General features: G+C 45.6%; 1 protein-coding gene across 1 annotated transcript in view; it reads right to left on the reverse strand.

The window, feature by feature from the left end:
- Nucleotides 1-333: 333 nt before the first annotated feature.
- Nucleotides 334-15,706, reverse strand: part of NHLRC2 (NHL repeat containing 2) — a 47,078-nt gene continuing 31,705 nt past the window's right edge. The window contains exons 6-11 of the mRNA XM_040437718.1: nt 14,278-14,356; nt 10,713-10,944; nt 7,671-7,793; nt 5,312-5,521; nt 2,399-2,615; nt 334-1,156 (exon numbers count right to left, since the gene is read on the reverse strand). Of these exons, the coding sequence (XP_040293652.1) occupies nt 903-1,156; nt 2,399-2,615; nt 5,312-5,521; nt 7,671-7,793; nt 10,713-10,944; nt 14,278-14,356 (1,115 nt within the window). The 3' untranslated portion in view covers nt 334-902. The remainder of the gene's footprint in view (nt 1,157-2,398; nt 2,616-5,311; nt 5,522-7,670; nt 7,794-10,712; nt 10,945-14,277; nt 14,357-15,706) is intronic.

Below are 15,706 nucleotides of genomic sequence, written 5' to 3' on the forward strand. Positions count from 1 at the left end.
CTCTAAACTACTGAGGGGTCATAAACACTTATTTAAGCCACATTATTATCATTAAGATAAGAGCTGAGCTATAAGGAGGTGTTTACAATGTCAGAGAGCAGAGATAAGGAGCCCGTCAGCTCCCCAACTGACGGAAAAGACAGAAAATCCACAGACTGCTGCTAGAGCATCTCAGCTCTGTACAGAGAAAAAGGGTTCAATTTCTTTTAATAAAGACTAATTGAAAAAATAAATTTTTAGATCAAAATAAGTACAATGCAATCATAAAAAATTGCCCCCAAAAGGTATCCATAGCTTTTAAGTATTTTCAGTAATTTTATTTTCCTAATTCCTGGAGAACCCCTTTAAAAATGGGTGAAAGTGCCTTTCAGGGGTTAAAAAAACAAGACAAAAACCTGACAGTCCCATCATGATCATGTGAAGTCATGACGCTGGGTGCGCAGGTCCTGCTCCCATAGGGAGCATTATAGACACTGGGGGCACTACAGGGGGCAATTATAGATAGTGGGGGCAATATGGTGGCTATTAATTAGACTGAAGGCACTGCAGGGGTTAGGATGTTCCAAAAAAAATAAAGTTATGACATTCATCCGGATCCAAAGCAGCCATTAAAAATGGACAAACGGCTAGAAAATGGATGCAGAATGGCCCTTAAAAATTGACCGTGTGTCCGTTTTTAATGGCAGTTTTTGTGTGAATGTAGCCTTACTCTAAAAGATGACAATATGGCAGCACCATTAGAGATGATCAGGCTGCCACCACCATGAGGGGGGTACAGGCCGCCACATCCAGGCCACTGGGGTACAGGCTACCACCATCAGGCCCCTGAGTACAGGCTGCCACATCCAGGCCACCACCATCAGGCCCCTGAGTACAGGCTGCCACCCAGTGTGCCTGTGGAGTCAGAAGTTGTAGGAGAGATGAAGCGGAGCGGTGCTGCTCGTGTCTCCGGCGGTGGCGTGCAGCGGCTGGGAGAAGGACACGGACTTCATCATACACATGGTGCCTTCGATGCAGTAGTACACACAGACGCCGATACGCAACTCGGGATCGGCGCAGGGAAACTGCAGGGGGAGCGTCACCTCTATCTGGTCAGGATTAGTGAGACTCCCGATCTCACCGTAGGTTTTCTGTCCTGCAAGAAGCCAGTCATGACCTGGAGGAGAAGAGCAGAATTATTACTACTAGCACAGTACCTGGACATGTGAGCTGACAATCAAAGGAGAAGGTGAAACTGCACCGTCTACTGGAGTCTGAAAGCCACCTCCTGTCTCATCAGAGACTCAAGAAGCTGCTTTGTTGCTCACTCATGTTTTACACTGCAGCTCAGCTCCATTAAAGGGGTATCCCATGATTAATGTAAAAAATACAAGTCAGACATCATATAGCACATGACAACCTTTTTCTAACCAAGCTAGAACCAGCCCTGTACCTCACATGGATCCAGAGATCAGCTAGCCTTATTATATGGGCAGCACGGAGGCTCAGTGGTTAGCACTGGTGCCGACCAAGGACAACATCTGCATGGAGTTTGTATCCGGGTTCTCCGGTTTCTCCCACACTCCAAAGACATCCTGATAGGGACCTTAGATTGTGAGCCCCATCGGGGACAGTTGGATGATAATGTCTGTAAAGCGCTGCGGAATATAGTAGCGCTATATAAGTGTATAAAATATATAAATAAATAAATACTGGCAACTATGATGAGTGTGTCCTTTCTGCTTCAGATCAGGGGTCGTGTCCTTTCTGCTACTGCTCTCCCTATCACAGCCAGTTGAAGGATTGAACTGAGCATGTGCGACCACCTCATTGACAATGTGCAGATACATTTCATTAAATAACTCACCCGCTATACAAAATCTTTAATTACATGTAATTACAGACGTATTCAGATTCAGGCACAGCTGTGATCGGTCTGGATCGGTGTGTATCACTGGCTGCACACAGACTGATGGAATACACCACATTTTATACTCCAGTTGCATCCAGAGCTGCATTCACTAGCTGCCGTTTGGAGTCCATTGGCACTCTGCTGACAGATATATTCAGGGACGCATTCACCATCCTGCTGGCGGCCTCTTCTAATCCGCCATATGCTGCCACTTGCTGCACGGTACTGTGGGCAAAGTGTACATACTGATGAGAAGGAAGGAGGACTGTGAGAGTGCAGCTTTGGATGCGACTACAGTACAAGATATTATGTACCTTCAGATCAGCACAGGAGATGTAAAGTATTTTCATAGGATGCAGCTTTCTAAATGACCCAGCAGGGGGCGGTAAGGAGATACTGTAACCTAAGAGCAGATTTGTGAATGCAGCCTTGGATGGGACTAGAGAAGAACCCATGATAGAGCTCAGTTCAGTATAGTTGCAGCAGATTTCACTGCTCAGACTTTACCTTCTGTGAACAGAAACCAGAAACTGGGGGCTCCCTCTGTTGGCTTCGCCCCGGCAGGAAGCTTGAGGTTCAGTGTATACTGCAGGGTCCGGCCGGGGGACACAGGCAGAGGGTCCAGCTTAACATTAGGAGCAGATTTAGGCAGCTTCGGGGTCTTGATCCGTTGCGGCAGTGCACTGTCTACCAAATCGGAAGACTCTTGGGAGAAAATGGGGAGCTGCAACAAAAATGGGGGGCACAAACATCAGCCAATGGAGCTGGGAGGATGGGAGTTGTATTCTACAGTTAGAAGCGCTCTCCAGCAGAGCGTCCCGACTTATTTCCCTCGAATTATAGATGAAAAAAGTTTGAATTTTAAGGGTAATTCCACGAGAAGACGTGCAGGCCGCGGCAGACTGTGCCGTGTCCTGAGGGGGTATGTACACTTCTGCTCTAGTGCAGGCGTATGCGTCTCCGTGGTTACAAACCTCACACAAAACTACAACTCCCAAGCGTTGACAGTCTGCGGCTGATGAGAGTTGTAGTTTTGCAACAGCTGGAGAGCGACAGGTTGGAGATTGCTGCCGCAGACTACAGGGATTTATAGCGGGTATTACTGACATGATGTCAGCTATGATGGTAATGGGATAAGCGGTGTGAGAGTTGCCTGATCGCCGCTTATCCCCTGCCTGAAATATCAGGTATGATTCTGGCAATGTAGATTTTGCTTCCTATAGGATGCGGCCCCAGTGTCTGACTGGTGGGGCCCCGACCCCTGGGCCCCTCTCACTGAGGTGTAGAATGCCTTGAGCGCGGCTGCGCTGCATTACCAGTCACAGCGCGGCGTCTGCTCACTGAAGAAGTTTTCTCGATTCCGGTTCGTCGCTCAGTGAAGATGAAGGAGTTTATTAACGCGGATAATAAAAAGTTTTCTAGACACGAAGATTTCAGCAGAACAAAAGAAAATAATCCTCGTCTGACAGCGAAATGAAGAGCGCGGCTGCGGAGTTCAGCGCGGCGGATCTGCATATTGTGCCATCCGAGGATGTAAGGATCCATACAGTACAATGTGTGGGTGTCGGGGGAGGGGGCCTTTATGTGAAGACTGATGGCTCTCATTATACTGGCAGGTCCTGCGGCAGAACTCACCCCGGGATTCTGTACTGTCGGGGAGATTGATGTATGGACGCCTACCTCGCTGATGAAACAAAACCCCGCGCTCCGACAGGAAAGCGTCGCTGCCCTCTGGGAGAAGCACGGGCGGATATCAGAGAGGGACTCGAAATGAGCGGCGCCGCTTATCCACACCGCCTCATACAGTGATCCTATAAACCGACACTTCTTAAAGAGACAGAGCCATATTTCACAGGAGAGCTTCTTAAAGGGGTAGTTCCAATATTTATAAGATTTACATGAAGTGACGCTGGGGAGCTCACCCCTCAGGAGAACGCGGGCAGGGGGGGGGATGTCTGGGATTCCTGCATGCCAATTCAAAGCACCCATGGACAGAGCCGCACCTATCTTGCATGCACAGCATATCCAGTGGACAGGCAAAGTAGCCAACAGTCCAGAGTTTCATTGCACAGGATAGTGTGGAAATTTGGTGGCAGGTTCTGGGCCCTGTCAGGGGTTCTTGGATCGCGTCAGGTTAAAATGTCCTACAACTTGTTCTGTGGACGATGGCGAGTGTGTACACACCATAAAGGTGTACCAGGGGGCTAGCCCTGGCGCATCACATAAATCCTAATCCTCGTATAACAAAGAGTTCTGGAAAGGCGGATTTACACGTCCCGATGTTACAGCCGAAGGCGCTCCTTCCCGACAGTCGGCTGCTCGCTCAGTGGAGGAGACACATCTACCTGCAGCGATCTCCTCCACAGTATGGGACGAGAAGTCGCTATAGTGATCCTCATCACGGCTTAGACTGCACGATCTGCTGCCCGGGAACGATGACGGATGTGCCTGCGCGAATGACGGGATCGCCCGAAGAACGAGCATTTCGCTCATTAATCGGGTGATCGGCGGCACATTTAGATGGCCAGATCGTCAGGAACAAGCGTTCGCAGGAACGGCCGTTCACAATAATCTGCCCCGAAAATCGGAACGTGTAAATTGACCATAACCCTCCAATTAGACTTTGGGTTATTGGTCACCATTTTCACAATCTTTGCTTGCTGTCAGTGAACAGGAACATTCCAGTATACATTTAGAGGCTGAAATTCTGTCCAGATCGAAATCCTCTCACAATTCAGAGAGCTCCTTTCCATATAGTTTGTTACAATGTATCAGTGCAGGTAAAATGTGTCAGTCTGCGGTCCAGGATGCTGATCACACAGAGGATTGTCCAGACTGGATACAACTGTAGCAAAGGTCCAGATGTGAAAACTAAGGACAGTTTTCAGCCTCTCTAGGTAGGAAATGAATGTTGCATTCACTGGCAGCAAGCAGGGATCTCGGAACTTTTGATGAAATGAAACAAATTCTAGTAGGAAGTTGCATATATATATATATATTATATATTTCTTCAACGTAAATTTCAGAGGAAAAATCTGCAACGATTCAAGTGCATTTGTTGTGGATTTTCCGCAGATTTCACCCGATAACACTGCAAAGGGTCAAATTCCCAGCAGAAAATTAAATAAAAATCCGCACCGCAGGTCATTTTCCACGTGGATTTTTCACGTGGCGTGTGGGAGAAATTTGGTAAAATCTCATATGTAAGTTGCTGCCGTGTGTGAACATATCCTTATAAACAGCTTCTGGGAAAGCTGGGTGCAGACCTGTATGGAGCCGTAGAGGCCGCCGTGTCCTGGAGACGCAGAAAGACGGCTGCAAGGGTTGGATTATGAAGGAAAATACGGATTTCGCCCCAAAATTATGTGGAGATAATCTAGAAAAGTGCGACTGCTGGAGAAGAATTCGGAGGTCACTCACCACAGACACCATCTTGGTCTCCAGGTCCAGGACTTTTATCTGGTGGTTATTTGTGTCGGCGACATAGAGTGACCGCCCGCCTGCCACCGCGCACAGACCTCCTGGTTCATTGAATGACGCCTCCATGAAGCTTGGTCCTGGCGCATTCCCAGCCTGCCCTGTACCCGCCAACGTGACGCAGCTCTTGGATTTCGGATCCACGGTTTTGATCTGTCAGAAAAGGAGAAAAAACTGTGATAAATATAATGCGGACGGTCATGTCTAGAGCATTAACCCCGTATGCTACTCCTATAAAACCTGATCGTTCCCCTGAAGCGGAGATGAGACGCTGCAGCCAATCAGTGGTCACCGGATACAGCCAGTGATTGGCTGCAGAGGTCACATATCCATGCTGAAAAGTACAAGGAAGAAGAGAGATCGGCAGGGGAACTGGGAAGAGCAGGGAGGAGAGCGGACGTCCTTCCTTTATATTACACGTTCATTCTGAGCATGAATTCAAACGCTGCAGACTTGACGCAGAAATGTCTGAACATCTCAACTCACCTGAAGATCAGAATTTTTGCTTTCGTCCTCTCAGAAACAGCGCCACATCAGTCCTGTGGCAGCCTCTGGTATTACTGTTCAGCGCCATTCAAGAAAACAGTACTAAAGTGCAATACCGGACACAGCCACTGGAGGGAGGTGGCGCTGCGAAATAAAAATCTTTATACACAAAGCCTATCACTCCCATTGTTCTGTGGATGATGAGCATTGCACAACCAGACACAATGGCCCACAATTACTAAGATTACGAGTGTGCACACTTTCAGCCGATGTCTGCGCCATTTTCTGGAAAAAGACAACTAATTATAATAAGAAAAGAACAAAACAAGATAAAAGAAAAACCTTAACAAAAGGAAAAAACTCCATTAAACACATCATAAAAACCATAGAAATTAATACTAATAATGGCGCCATTGTACGCAAGGCGTCGGCGCGATGTGACTGATGCTCAAAAAAATTAAACAAAAAAAGTGATTAAAGATTCAGGACGGAGATTTCCACACAAAGGACTCAGCTCTGTGATTAATTAGAGCTGGATCGGTAGAAACAAAATCAGAAAATCTAAATTATCCTCTAAATCATGACCAATATGGCGGAAGAGGAGGCGGAAATATTCCTCTCCAGCCCCAGGGTGCCCCGCGCCCTGCAACCGGCATGAATTATAGGAAACCATTAATTACACATCAGATGAACTGTGCCCGATCCACGGCGAGTGACGCCCATGAGACCCAGAGATGTAACCGGGAAACAGCAACGACTCGGAAAAGTAACAACACCAGACCTCACACATCGCAACACAGCACTGCTGCACGCAGTCCCATGTAACACCACAGATAACACAGTGATAACTGAGTACAGATAATGTAGTAGATGTCACCTGCAGTCCCATGTAACACCACAGATAACACAGTGATAACTGTCTGAGTACAGATATTGTAGTAGATGTCACCTGCAGTCCTATGTAACACCACAGAGAACACAGTAATAACTCTCTGAGTACAGATAATGTAGTAGATGCCACCTGCAGTCCTATGTAACACCACAGATAACACAGTGATGACTCTCTTAGTACAGATAATGTAGTAGATGTCACCTGCAGTCCTATGTAACACCACAGATAACACAGTGATAACTCTCTGAGTACAGATAATGTAGTAGATGTCACCTGCAGTCCTATGTAACACAGTGATAACTCTCTGAGTACAGATAATGTAGTAGATGTCACCTGCAGTCCTATGTAACACCACAGATAACACAGTGATGACTCTCTTAGTACAGATAATGTAGTAGATGTCACCTGCAGTCCTATGTAACACCACAGATAACACAGTGATAACTCTCTGAATACAGATAATGTAGTAGATGTCACCTGCAGTCCTATGTAACACCACAGATAACACAGTGATAACTCTCTGAGTACAGATAATGTAGTAGATGTCACCTGCAGTCCTATGTAACACCACAGATAACACAGTGATGACTCTCTTAGTACAGATAATGTAGTAGATGGCGGTTTCATGCAACCTCCATACTCTTTCATTGGCAGCACTAGGGCGGTTTTCTATACAAATCTCCGGCGCACACATCGTTACTGCATTTCTCATACAGTTCAGCTGAGGCGTTATAAATCGGCATGCAGTGAAATTCACCTAATGGTAGCTGCCAATAGAAAAAACCTACATCTGTAAGGAAAAAGGGCGTGCAAATCTGTAGCGCAGTGTGGTCTCTTTATTTCAATGAATGATGGAGCTCAATGTGTTTGAACAAAGAAAGAAATGTTACAATATAAAGTGAAGAAAACTAATGAGATCCTCACCTTGTGATTATATGAATCTGCCACGTACAGGGTCCCACGGTTCTGATCCCATGATACTCCCAGAGGATGCTGAAGTTTAGCATTAATTCCGGTCCCATCAACATCACCAAAAGCAAACAGGTTCTGTGAATGAAATGGACAGTACAAAGTATAATCAGGCTACAGGAGGACGGCACGTGATAAAGGAGTATACAGCGACAATGACAACACCCAGAACTATAACCAACATAAATGCTGAAGAATACAACTACTATAATACTGCCTCCTATGTACAAGAATATAACTACTATAATACTGCTCCTATGTACAAGAATATAACTACTATAATACTGCTCCTATGTACAAGAATATAACTGCTATAATACTGCCTCCTATGTACAAGAATATAACTACTATAATACTGCCTCCTATGTACAGGAATATAACTACTATAATACTGCCTCCTATGTACAAGGATATAACTACTATAATACTGCCTCCTATGTACAAGAATATAACTACTATAATACTGCTCCTATGTACAAGAATATAACTACTATAATACTGCTCCTATGTACAAGAATATAACTACTATAATACTGCTCCTATGTACAGGAATATAACTACTATAATACTGCTCCTATGTACAAGAATATAACTACTATAATACTGCCTCCTATGTACAAGAATATAACTACTATAATACTGCTCCTATGTACAAGAATATAACTACTATAATACTGCTCCTATGTACAAGAATATAACTACTATAATACTGCTCCTATGTACAAGAATATAACTACTATAATACTGCTCTTATGTACAAGAATATAACTACTATAATACTGCTCCTATGTACAAGAATATAACTACTATAATACTGCTCCTATGTACAAGAATATAACTACTATAATACTGCTCCTATGTACAGGAATATAACTACTATAATACTGCTCCTATGTACAAGAATATAACTACTATAATACTGCCTCCTATGTACAAGAATATAACTACTATAATACTGCTCCTATGTACAAGAATATAACTACTATAATACTGCCTCCTATGTACAAGACTATAACTACTATAATACTGCTCCTATGTACAAGGATAGAACTACTATAACACTGCTCTAATGTACAAGAATATAACTACTATAATACTGCCTCCTATGTACAAGAATATAACTACTATAATACTGCTCCTATGTATAAGAATATAACGACTATAATACTGCCTCCTATGTACAAGAATATAACTACTATAATACTGCTCCTATGTACAAGAATATAACTACTATAATACTGCTCCTATGTACAAGAATATAACTACTATAATACTGCTCCTATGTATAAGAATATAACGACTATAATACTGCCTCCTATGTACAAGAATATAACTACTATAATACTGCTCCTATGTACAAGAATATAACTACTATAATACTGCTCCTATGTACAAGAATATAACTACTATAATACTGCTCCTATGTACAAGAATATAACGACTATAATACTGCCTCCTATATACAAGAATATAACTACTATAATACTGCTCCTATGTACAAGGATAGAACTACTATAACACTGCTCTTATGTACAAGAATATAACTACTATAATACTGCCTCCTATGTACAAGAATATAACTACTATAATACTGCCTCCCATGTACAGGAATATAACTACTATAATACTGCCTCCTATAATACTGCTCCTATGCACAAGAATATAACTACTATAATACTGCCTCCTATGTATAAGAATATAACTACTATAATACTGCTCCTATGTACAAGACTATAACTACTATAATACTGCCTCCTATAATACTGCTCCTATGTACAAGAATATAACTACTATAATACTGCTCCTATGTACAAGACTATAACTACTATAATACTGCCTCCTATATACAAGAATATAACTACTATAATACTGCCTCCTCTGTACAAGAATATAACTACTATAATACTGCTCCTATGTACAAGAATATAACTACTATAATACTGCTCCTATATACAAGAATATAACTACTATAATACTGCTCCTATGTACAAGAATATAACTACTATAATACTGCTCCTATGTACAAGAATATAACTACTATAATACTGCCTCCTATGTACAGGAATATAACTACTATAATACTGCTCTTATGTACAAGAATATAACTACTATAATACTGCCTCCTATGTACAAGAATATAACTACTATAATACTGCTCCTATGTACAAGAATATAACTACTATAATACTGCTTCTATGTACAAGAATATAACTACTATAATACTGCTCCTATGTACAAGAATATAACTACTATAATACTGCTCCTATGTACAAGAATATAACTACTATAATACTGCCTCCTATGTACAAGAATATAACTGCTATAATACTGCCTCCTATGTACAAGAATATAACTACTATAATACTGCTCCTATGTACTAGAATATAACTACTATAATACTGCTCCTATGTACAAAAGTATAACTACTATAATACTGCTTTTATGCTGACTAAGGATGCTCCAAGCACCTGAAATGCGGTTTTCCTGTGTGTCCGTCTGTACCGTGAAGATGTGGTACAGCCTCAGTAAAGACTTTCCTGGCTGCTCCATGGGTTCGTACCATCCTGTGCCGGATCTGCACCCGATAGAAGTTGGTGCATTTTGTTTACTACTATAATACCGCCCCCTATAGACCACCCGATAACAAGGCAGTGATCTGTAATGTCAGGAGGTCACGCTGGTTAGTACCTCGGCCCTGGCTGTGTATAGCTCGTCGTGCCGCTGACATGACACTATTCTGCTATTCTTGTGTCACTTGTGGGTATGACCTACCGTCACTGTGGATGGCGGGTGTTATTACAGAGGTTGTTGTCCGCCATGTTGTGTGAATACTTTATTATTACAGCACTGCTGAGGGCTTTGGGGTCAGGGGTAGCGGCACACATGATAGTTCTCTATGGAGGGATTCCTGGAGACACAATGTGTACACGGAGCTCAGGGGTCACAGCTTCTCTTATGTGGTAATATTAGGGTTATTGTCCCTTTAAGGGAAGTTACCGTGGGGTCGCGCTCTCCGCCCACGACGTGTTTCACCGCTCCGTCTTTGAAGGACACGCTTCTGATGGAGCTGCTCTCACTGTCGGCCACAAACAGGCAGTTCCAGGGATCCCCCCTGCACGCGGTCAGTCCGGACGGCTGAGCAAAACCCGCCTTGTGAGGATACGAATTGTTCCGGTTTTCTTCGTTGCCACTTCCGGCAAAGCGAACGCAGGATCCTCCAGGGAGGAGGCTGAAAGGAGACAACAGGTTACCAAGAATCGGGGGAGAAGCGGTCACCAAAACAGCACCACGAGTCCCTGCATCAAGGGACTGTCAGGCCCCTCCCCTTAGTGAGGCCCCTCCCCTTAGTGAGGCCCCTCCCCTCCAGCTCCCTGACATTCTTAGGCCGGGTTCACATTGTGTTTTTGCCTTACATGTACGTTAAGCGGACGCCTCAGACTGACGCCATACAGGGGCCTCCGTCACCCTACATTTCTATTGTAATAAAACACATACAAATAACGTATACATTTTTCCCCGGACTCTGCAGGATGGAGTAGTGTGGCGTCCTGCTGGGGTACTGCGCCTCCGCGGTGCACATTGCACTAAGCAGGAACAAGACGAGCTACAGACTGGTACAGGAGAGGGCCCTGCCCGCGAGGCTTACAGTCTACGAGGCATGGAGGAAGGACACAGTCGGCGAGGGTAAGGCCGGTCATGGCGGTATAGAGGCAGCAGGGTCGCTGGTTGCAGGTTTGTCTGAAGAGGTGGGTTCAGGTTTCTTTGAAGGATTCCACTGGAGCTGAGAGTCTGATATGTCGGGGTAGGGAGTTCCAGAGTGTGGGGGCTGCGCGGGAGAAATCCAGGAGGAGATTGTGGGAGAGGAGAAGGTCTTGTGAGGATCGGAGATTACGTGTAGGAAGGTAATCGGGAGGTCACAGATGTCTGGAGGGGACAGGTTGTGGACGGCCTTGTATGTCATAGTGGTTTGTACTGGATTCTCTGGGTAACGGGGCCCAGTGAAGGGATCGGCAGAGGAGGAACAGGGGAGAGGTGGATTAGTCCGGTGGCAGAGTGGAGGATAGATTGGAGCAAGAGTGCTAGATGGGAGGTCACAGACAGATCCGAGAGATGTCTTTGAGTTGGAGGCGGCAGGAGGTGGAAAGGCTTGGATGTGCGGTTTGAAGGAGAGGGCAGAATCGAAGGTCACCCCAAGGCAGCGGACCTGGTTGACCGTGGAGAGCGCGCAGCCATTGACTGTGATAGAAAGGCCTGTAGGGGCCGAGCGACATGGGGGAAAGATGTTTTATCCATGTTAGGTTTCACAAAGTGAGAAGAGAAGTAGGAGGATATGGAAGATGGGCATTGTGGGACTCTGGATAGTAAGGAGGTGATGTCTGGACCAGAGAGGTAGATGTGTGTGTCGTCAGCATAAGAGTGATACTGAAAGCCATGGGACTCTGAGATGTCCCAGGCCAAAAGTGTAGACAGAGAAGAGCAGGGGACCAGGAACAGAGCCTTGAGGGACACCAACAGAGAGGGGACGGGGTGAGGAGGTGGTGTGAGAGTGGGAGACGCTAAATGTCCGCTCTGTGAGGTATGATGTGATCCAGGAGAGGGACAGGTCCATGACACCAAGAGATGAGAGTTTGGAACAGAAGGGAATGTATACGATAACAGTAGGACAAAAACGTGATGTGAACCCGGCCTTACTTACAGGATCAGTAATGTCTGTACACTGCACCAGCAGAATAGTGAGTGCAGCTCTGGAGTATAATACAGGATGTAACTCAGGATCATTACAGGATAAGTAATGTATGTACACAGTGACTGCACCAGCAGAACAGTGAGTGCAGCTCTGGAGTATAATACAGGATGTAACTCAGGATCAGTACAGGATAAGTAATGTATGTACACAGTGACTGCACCAGCAGAATAGTGAGTGCAGCTCTGGAGTATAATACAGGATGTAACTCAGGATCAGTACAGGATAAGTAATGTATGTACACAGTGACTGCACCAGCAGAATAGTGAGTGCAGCTCTGGAGTATAATACAGGATGTAACTCGGGATCAGTACAGGATAAGTAATGTATGTACACAGTGACTGCACCAGCAGAATAGTGAGTGCAGCTCTGGAGTATAATACAGGATGTAACTCAGGATCAGTACAGGATAAGTAATGTATGTACACAGTGACTGCACCAGCAGAATAGTGAGTGCAGCTCCGCAGTATAATACAGGATGTAACTCAGGATCAGTACAGGATAAGTAATGTATGTACACAGTGACTGCACCAGCAGAATAGTGAGTGCTGCTCTGGAGTATAATACAGGATGTAACTCAGGATCAGTACAGGATAAGTAATGTATGTACACAGTGACTGCACCAGCAGAATAGTGAGTTCAGCTCTGGAGTATAATACAGGATGTAACTCAGGATCAGTACAGGATAAGTAATGTATGTGTACAGTGACTCCACCAGCAGAATAGTGAGTGCAGCTCTGGAGTATAATACAGGATGTAACTCAGGATCAGTACAGGATAAGTAATGTATGTACACAGTGACTGCACCAGCAGAATAGTGAGTGCAGCTCTGGAGTATAATACAGGATGTAACTCAGGATCAGTACAGGATAAGTAATGTATGTACACAGTGACTGCACCAGCAGAATAGTGAGTGCAGCTCTGGAGTATAATACAGGATGTAACTCAGGATCAGTACAGGATAAGTAATGTATGTACACAGTGACTGCACCAGCAGAATAGTGAGTGCAGCTCTGTAGTATAATACAGGATGTAACTCAGGATCAGTACAGGATAAGTAATGTATGTACACAGTGACTCCACCAGCAGAATAGTGAGTGCAGCTCTGGAGTATAATAGAAGATGTAACTCAGGATCAGTACAGGATAAGTAATGTATGTACACAGTGACTCCACCAGCAGAATAGTGAGTGCAGCTCTGGAGTATAATAGAAGATGTAACTCAGGATCAGTACAGGATAAGTAATGTATGTACACAGTGACTGCACCAGCAGAATAGTGAGTGCAGCTCTGGAGTATAATACAGGATGTAACTCGGGATCAGTACAGGATAAGTAATGTATGTACACAGTGACTGCACCAGCAGAATAGTGAGTGCAGCTCTGGAGTATAATACAGGATGTAACTCAGGATCAGTACAGGATAAGTAATGTATGTACACAGTGACTGCACCAGCAGAATAGTGAATGCAGCTCTGGAGTATAATACAGGAGGTAACTCAGGATCAGCACACCAGGAAACATGACATTCCTGCAGAGCTGAAATCGTATGGCTGCTTAGCTGTGAATAATCCGACAATAGAAATTTTACAACTTGAGAGAGGAGAACTCCGAAATGACATGAGAAGCCAAAAATGAAAATCTCGGAAAGTTTAGCGTTTAAGGTGACAGGAGGATGATGGAGAAGAGGGTCTTTATATAAACACTGAATTTTCATCCTTTATTATACCCCAGGAGCGCACAGGAGAGGAGAACACGCTCACGTTATAACACATGGTGTGAACAGTCCAGGAGTTACGGCTGAGAGGGCGATCACTTACCTGCCCTTGGGTAACGTCCCCTCTTCTAATAGCAGAGCCCAGATCTGATGGGTCCCGGCCATGGCGATCCATAGCACCCCTGCAAAATAACAAAGTAAAAAAACATTAATGGTGGGGGCGGGGCCTAAAGGGGAGGGGCTTCATTACTATGCATCTTCGCTTTAGAAAAGGTTTCACAGGAAAACATCATTTTCAGATATATTTATAAACTCCGATGTTTCCTTTATTACAGGGGTTGGTCTGGAGGACGATATCTGAGCGCTCGGCAGGGGTCAGCAGGGTGGCTGCAGCGGTGGGATACCTCCCATCATCCCACATTTTATGTCATATGTGGTCACGCTGCATCATGCTCCACTCAGGCCGGTGGCTTCTGCTGTGGATAATAGAGGGGGTACTGAATAGGGGGCTCCCACGCTGTGCCCCATTAACACTATGCGGAGAGCGTTAATTGTAGACAGGTAACAGAAAATCTGCGGAGACCCCCGCCCTCCCAAGCATGACAGGTAACCTGGAGTCTGCGGAGACCCCCAGCATGACAAGTAACCTGGAGTCTGCAGAGACCCCCAGCATGACAGGTAACCTGGAGTCTGCAGAGACCCCCAGCATGACAGGTAACCTGGAGTCTGCAGAGACCCCCAGCATGACAGGTAACCTGGAGTCTGCAGAGACCCCCAGCATGACAGGTGACCTGGAGTCTGCGGAGACCCCCAGCATGACAGGTAACCTGGAGTCTGCAGAGACCCCCAGCATGACAGGTAACCTAGAGTCTGCGGAGACCCCCAGCATGACAGGTAACCTGGAGTCTGCGGAGACCCCCAGCATGACAGGTAACCTGGAGTCTGCGGAGACCCCCAGCATGACAGGTAACCTGGAGTCTGCGGAGACCCCCAGCATGACAGGTAACCTGGAGTCTGCGGAGACCCCCAGCATGACAGGTAACCTGGAGTCTGCGGAGACCCCCAGCATGACAGGTAACCTGGAGTCTGCAGAGACCCCCAGCATGACAGGTAACCTGGAGTCTGCAGAGACCCCCAGCATGACAGGTAACCTGGAGTCTGCAGAGACCCCCAGCATGACAGGTAACCTGGAGTCTGCAGAAACCCCCAGCATGACAGGTAACCTAGAGTCTGCGGAAACCCCCAGCATGACAGGTAACCTGGAGTCTGCGGAGACTCCCTGCATGACAGGTAACCTGGAGTCTGCAACCCCCCCCCCCCCCAACGCAACAGATAAGCTGAAGTCTGTGGAGACCCCCAGTGTGACAGGTAACCTGGAGTTTGTGGAGACCCCCAGTGTGACAGGTAACCTGGAGTCTGCGGAGACCCCCCAAGCGCAGGCTGTTTGTAGGCGCAGGAGTCGTGACTGGATCCTCCTCCAGAAGCTGCTGACAGCTCATTGTTCTCTTTAATCATAGGGAATATTTATTGCA

Source organism: Bufo bufo, chromosome 6, assembly GCF_905171765.1.
Source record: "Bufo bufo chromosome 6, aBufBuf1.1, whole genome shotgun sequence".
Taxonomy (NCBI): domain Eukaryota; kingdom Metazoa; phylum Chordata; class Amphibia; order Anura; family Bufonidae; genus Bufo; species Bufo bufo.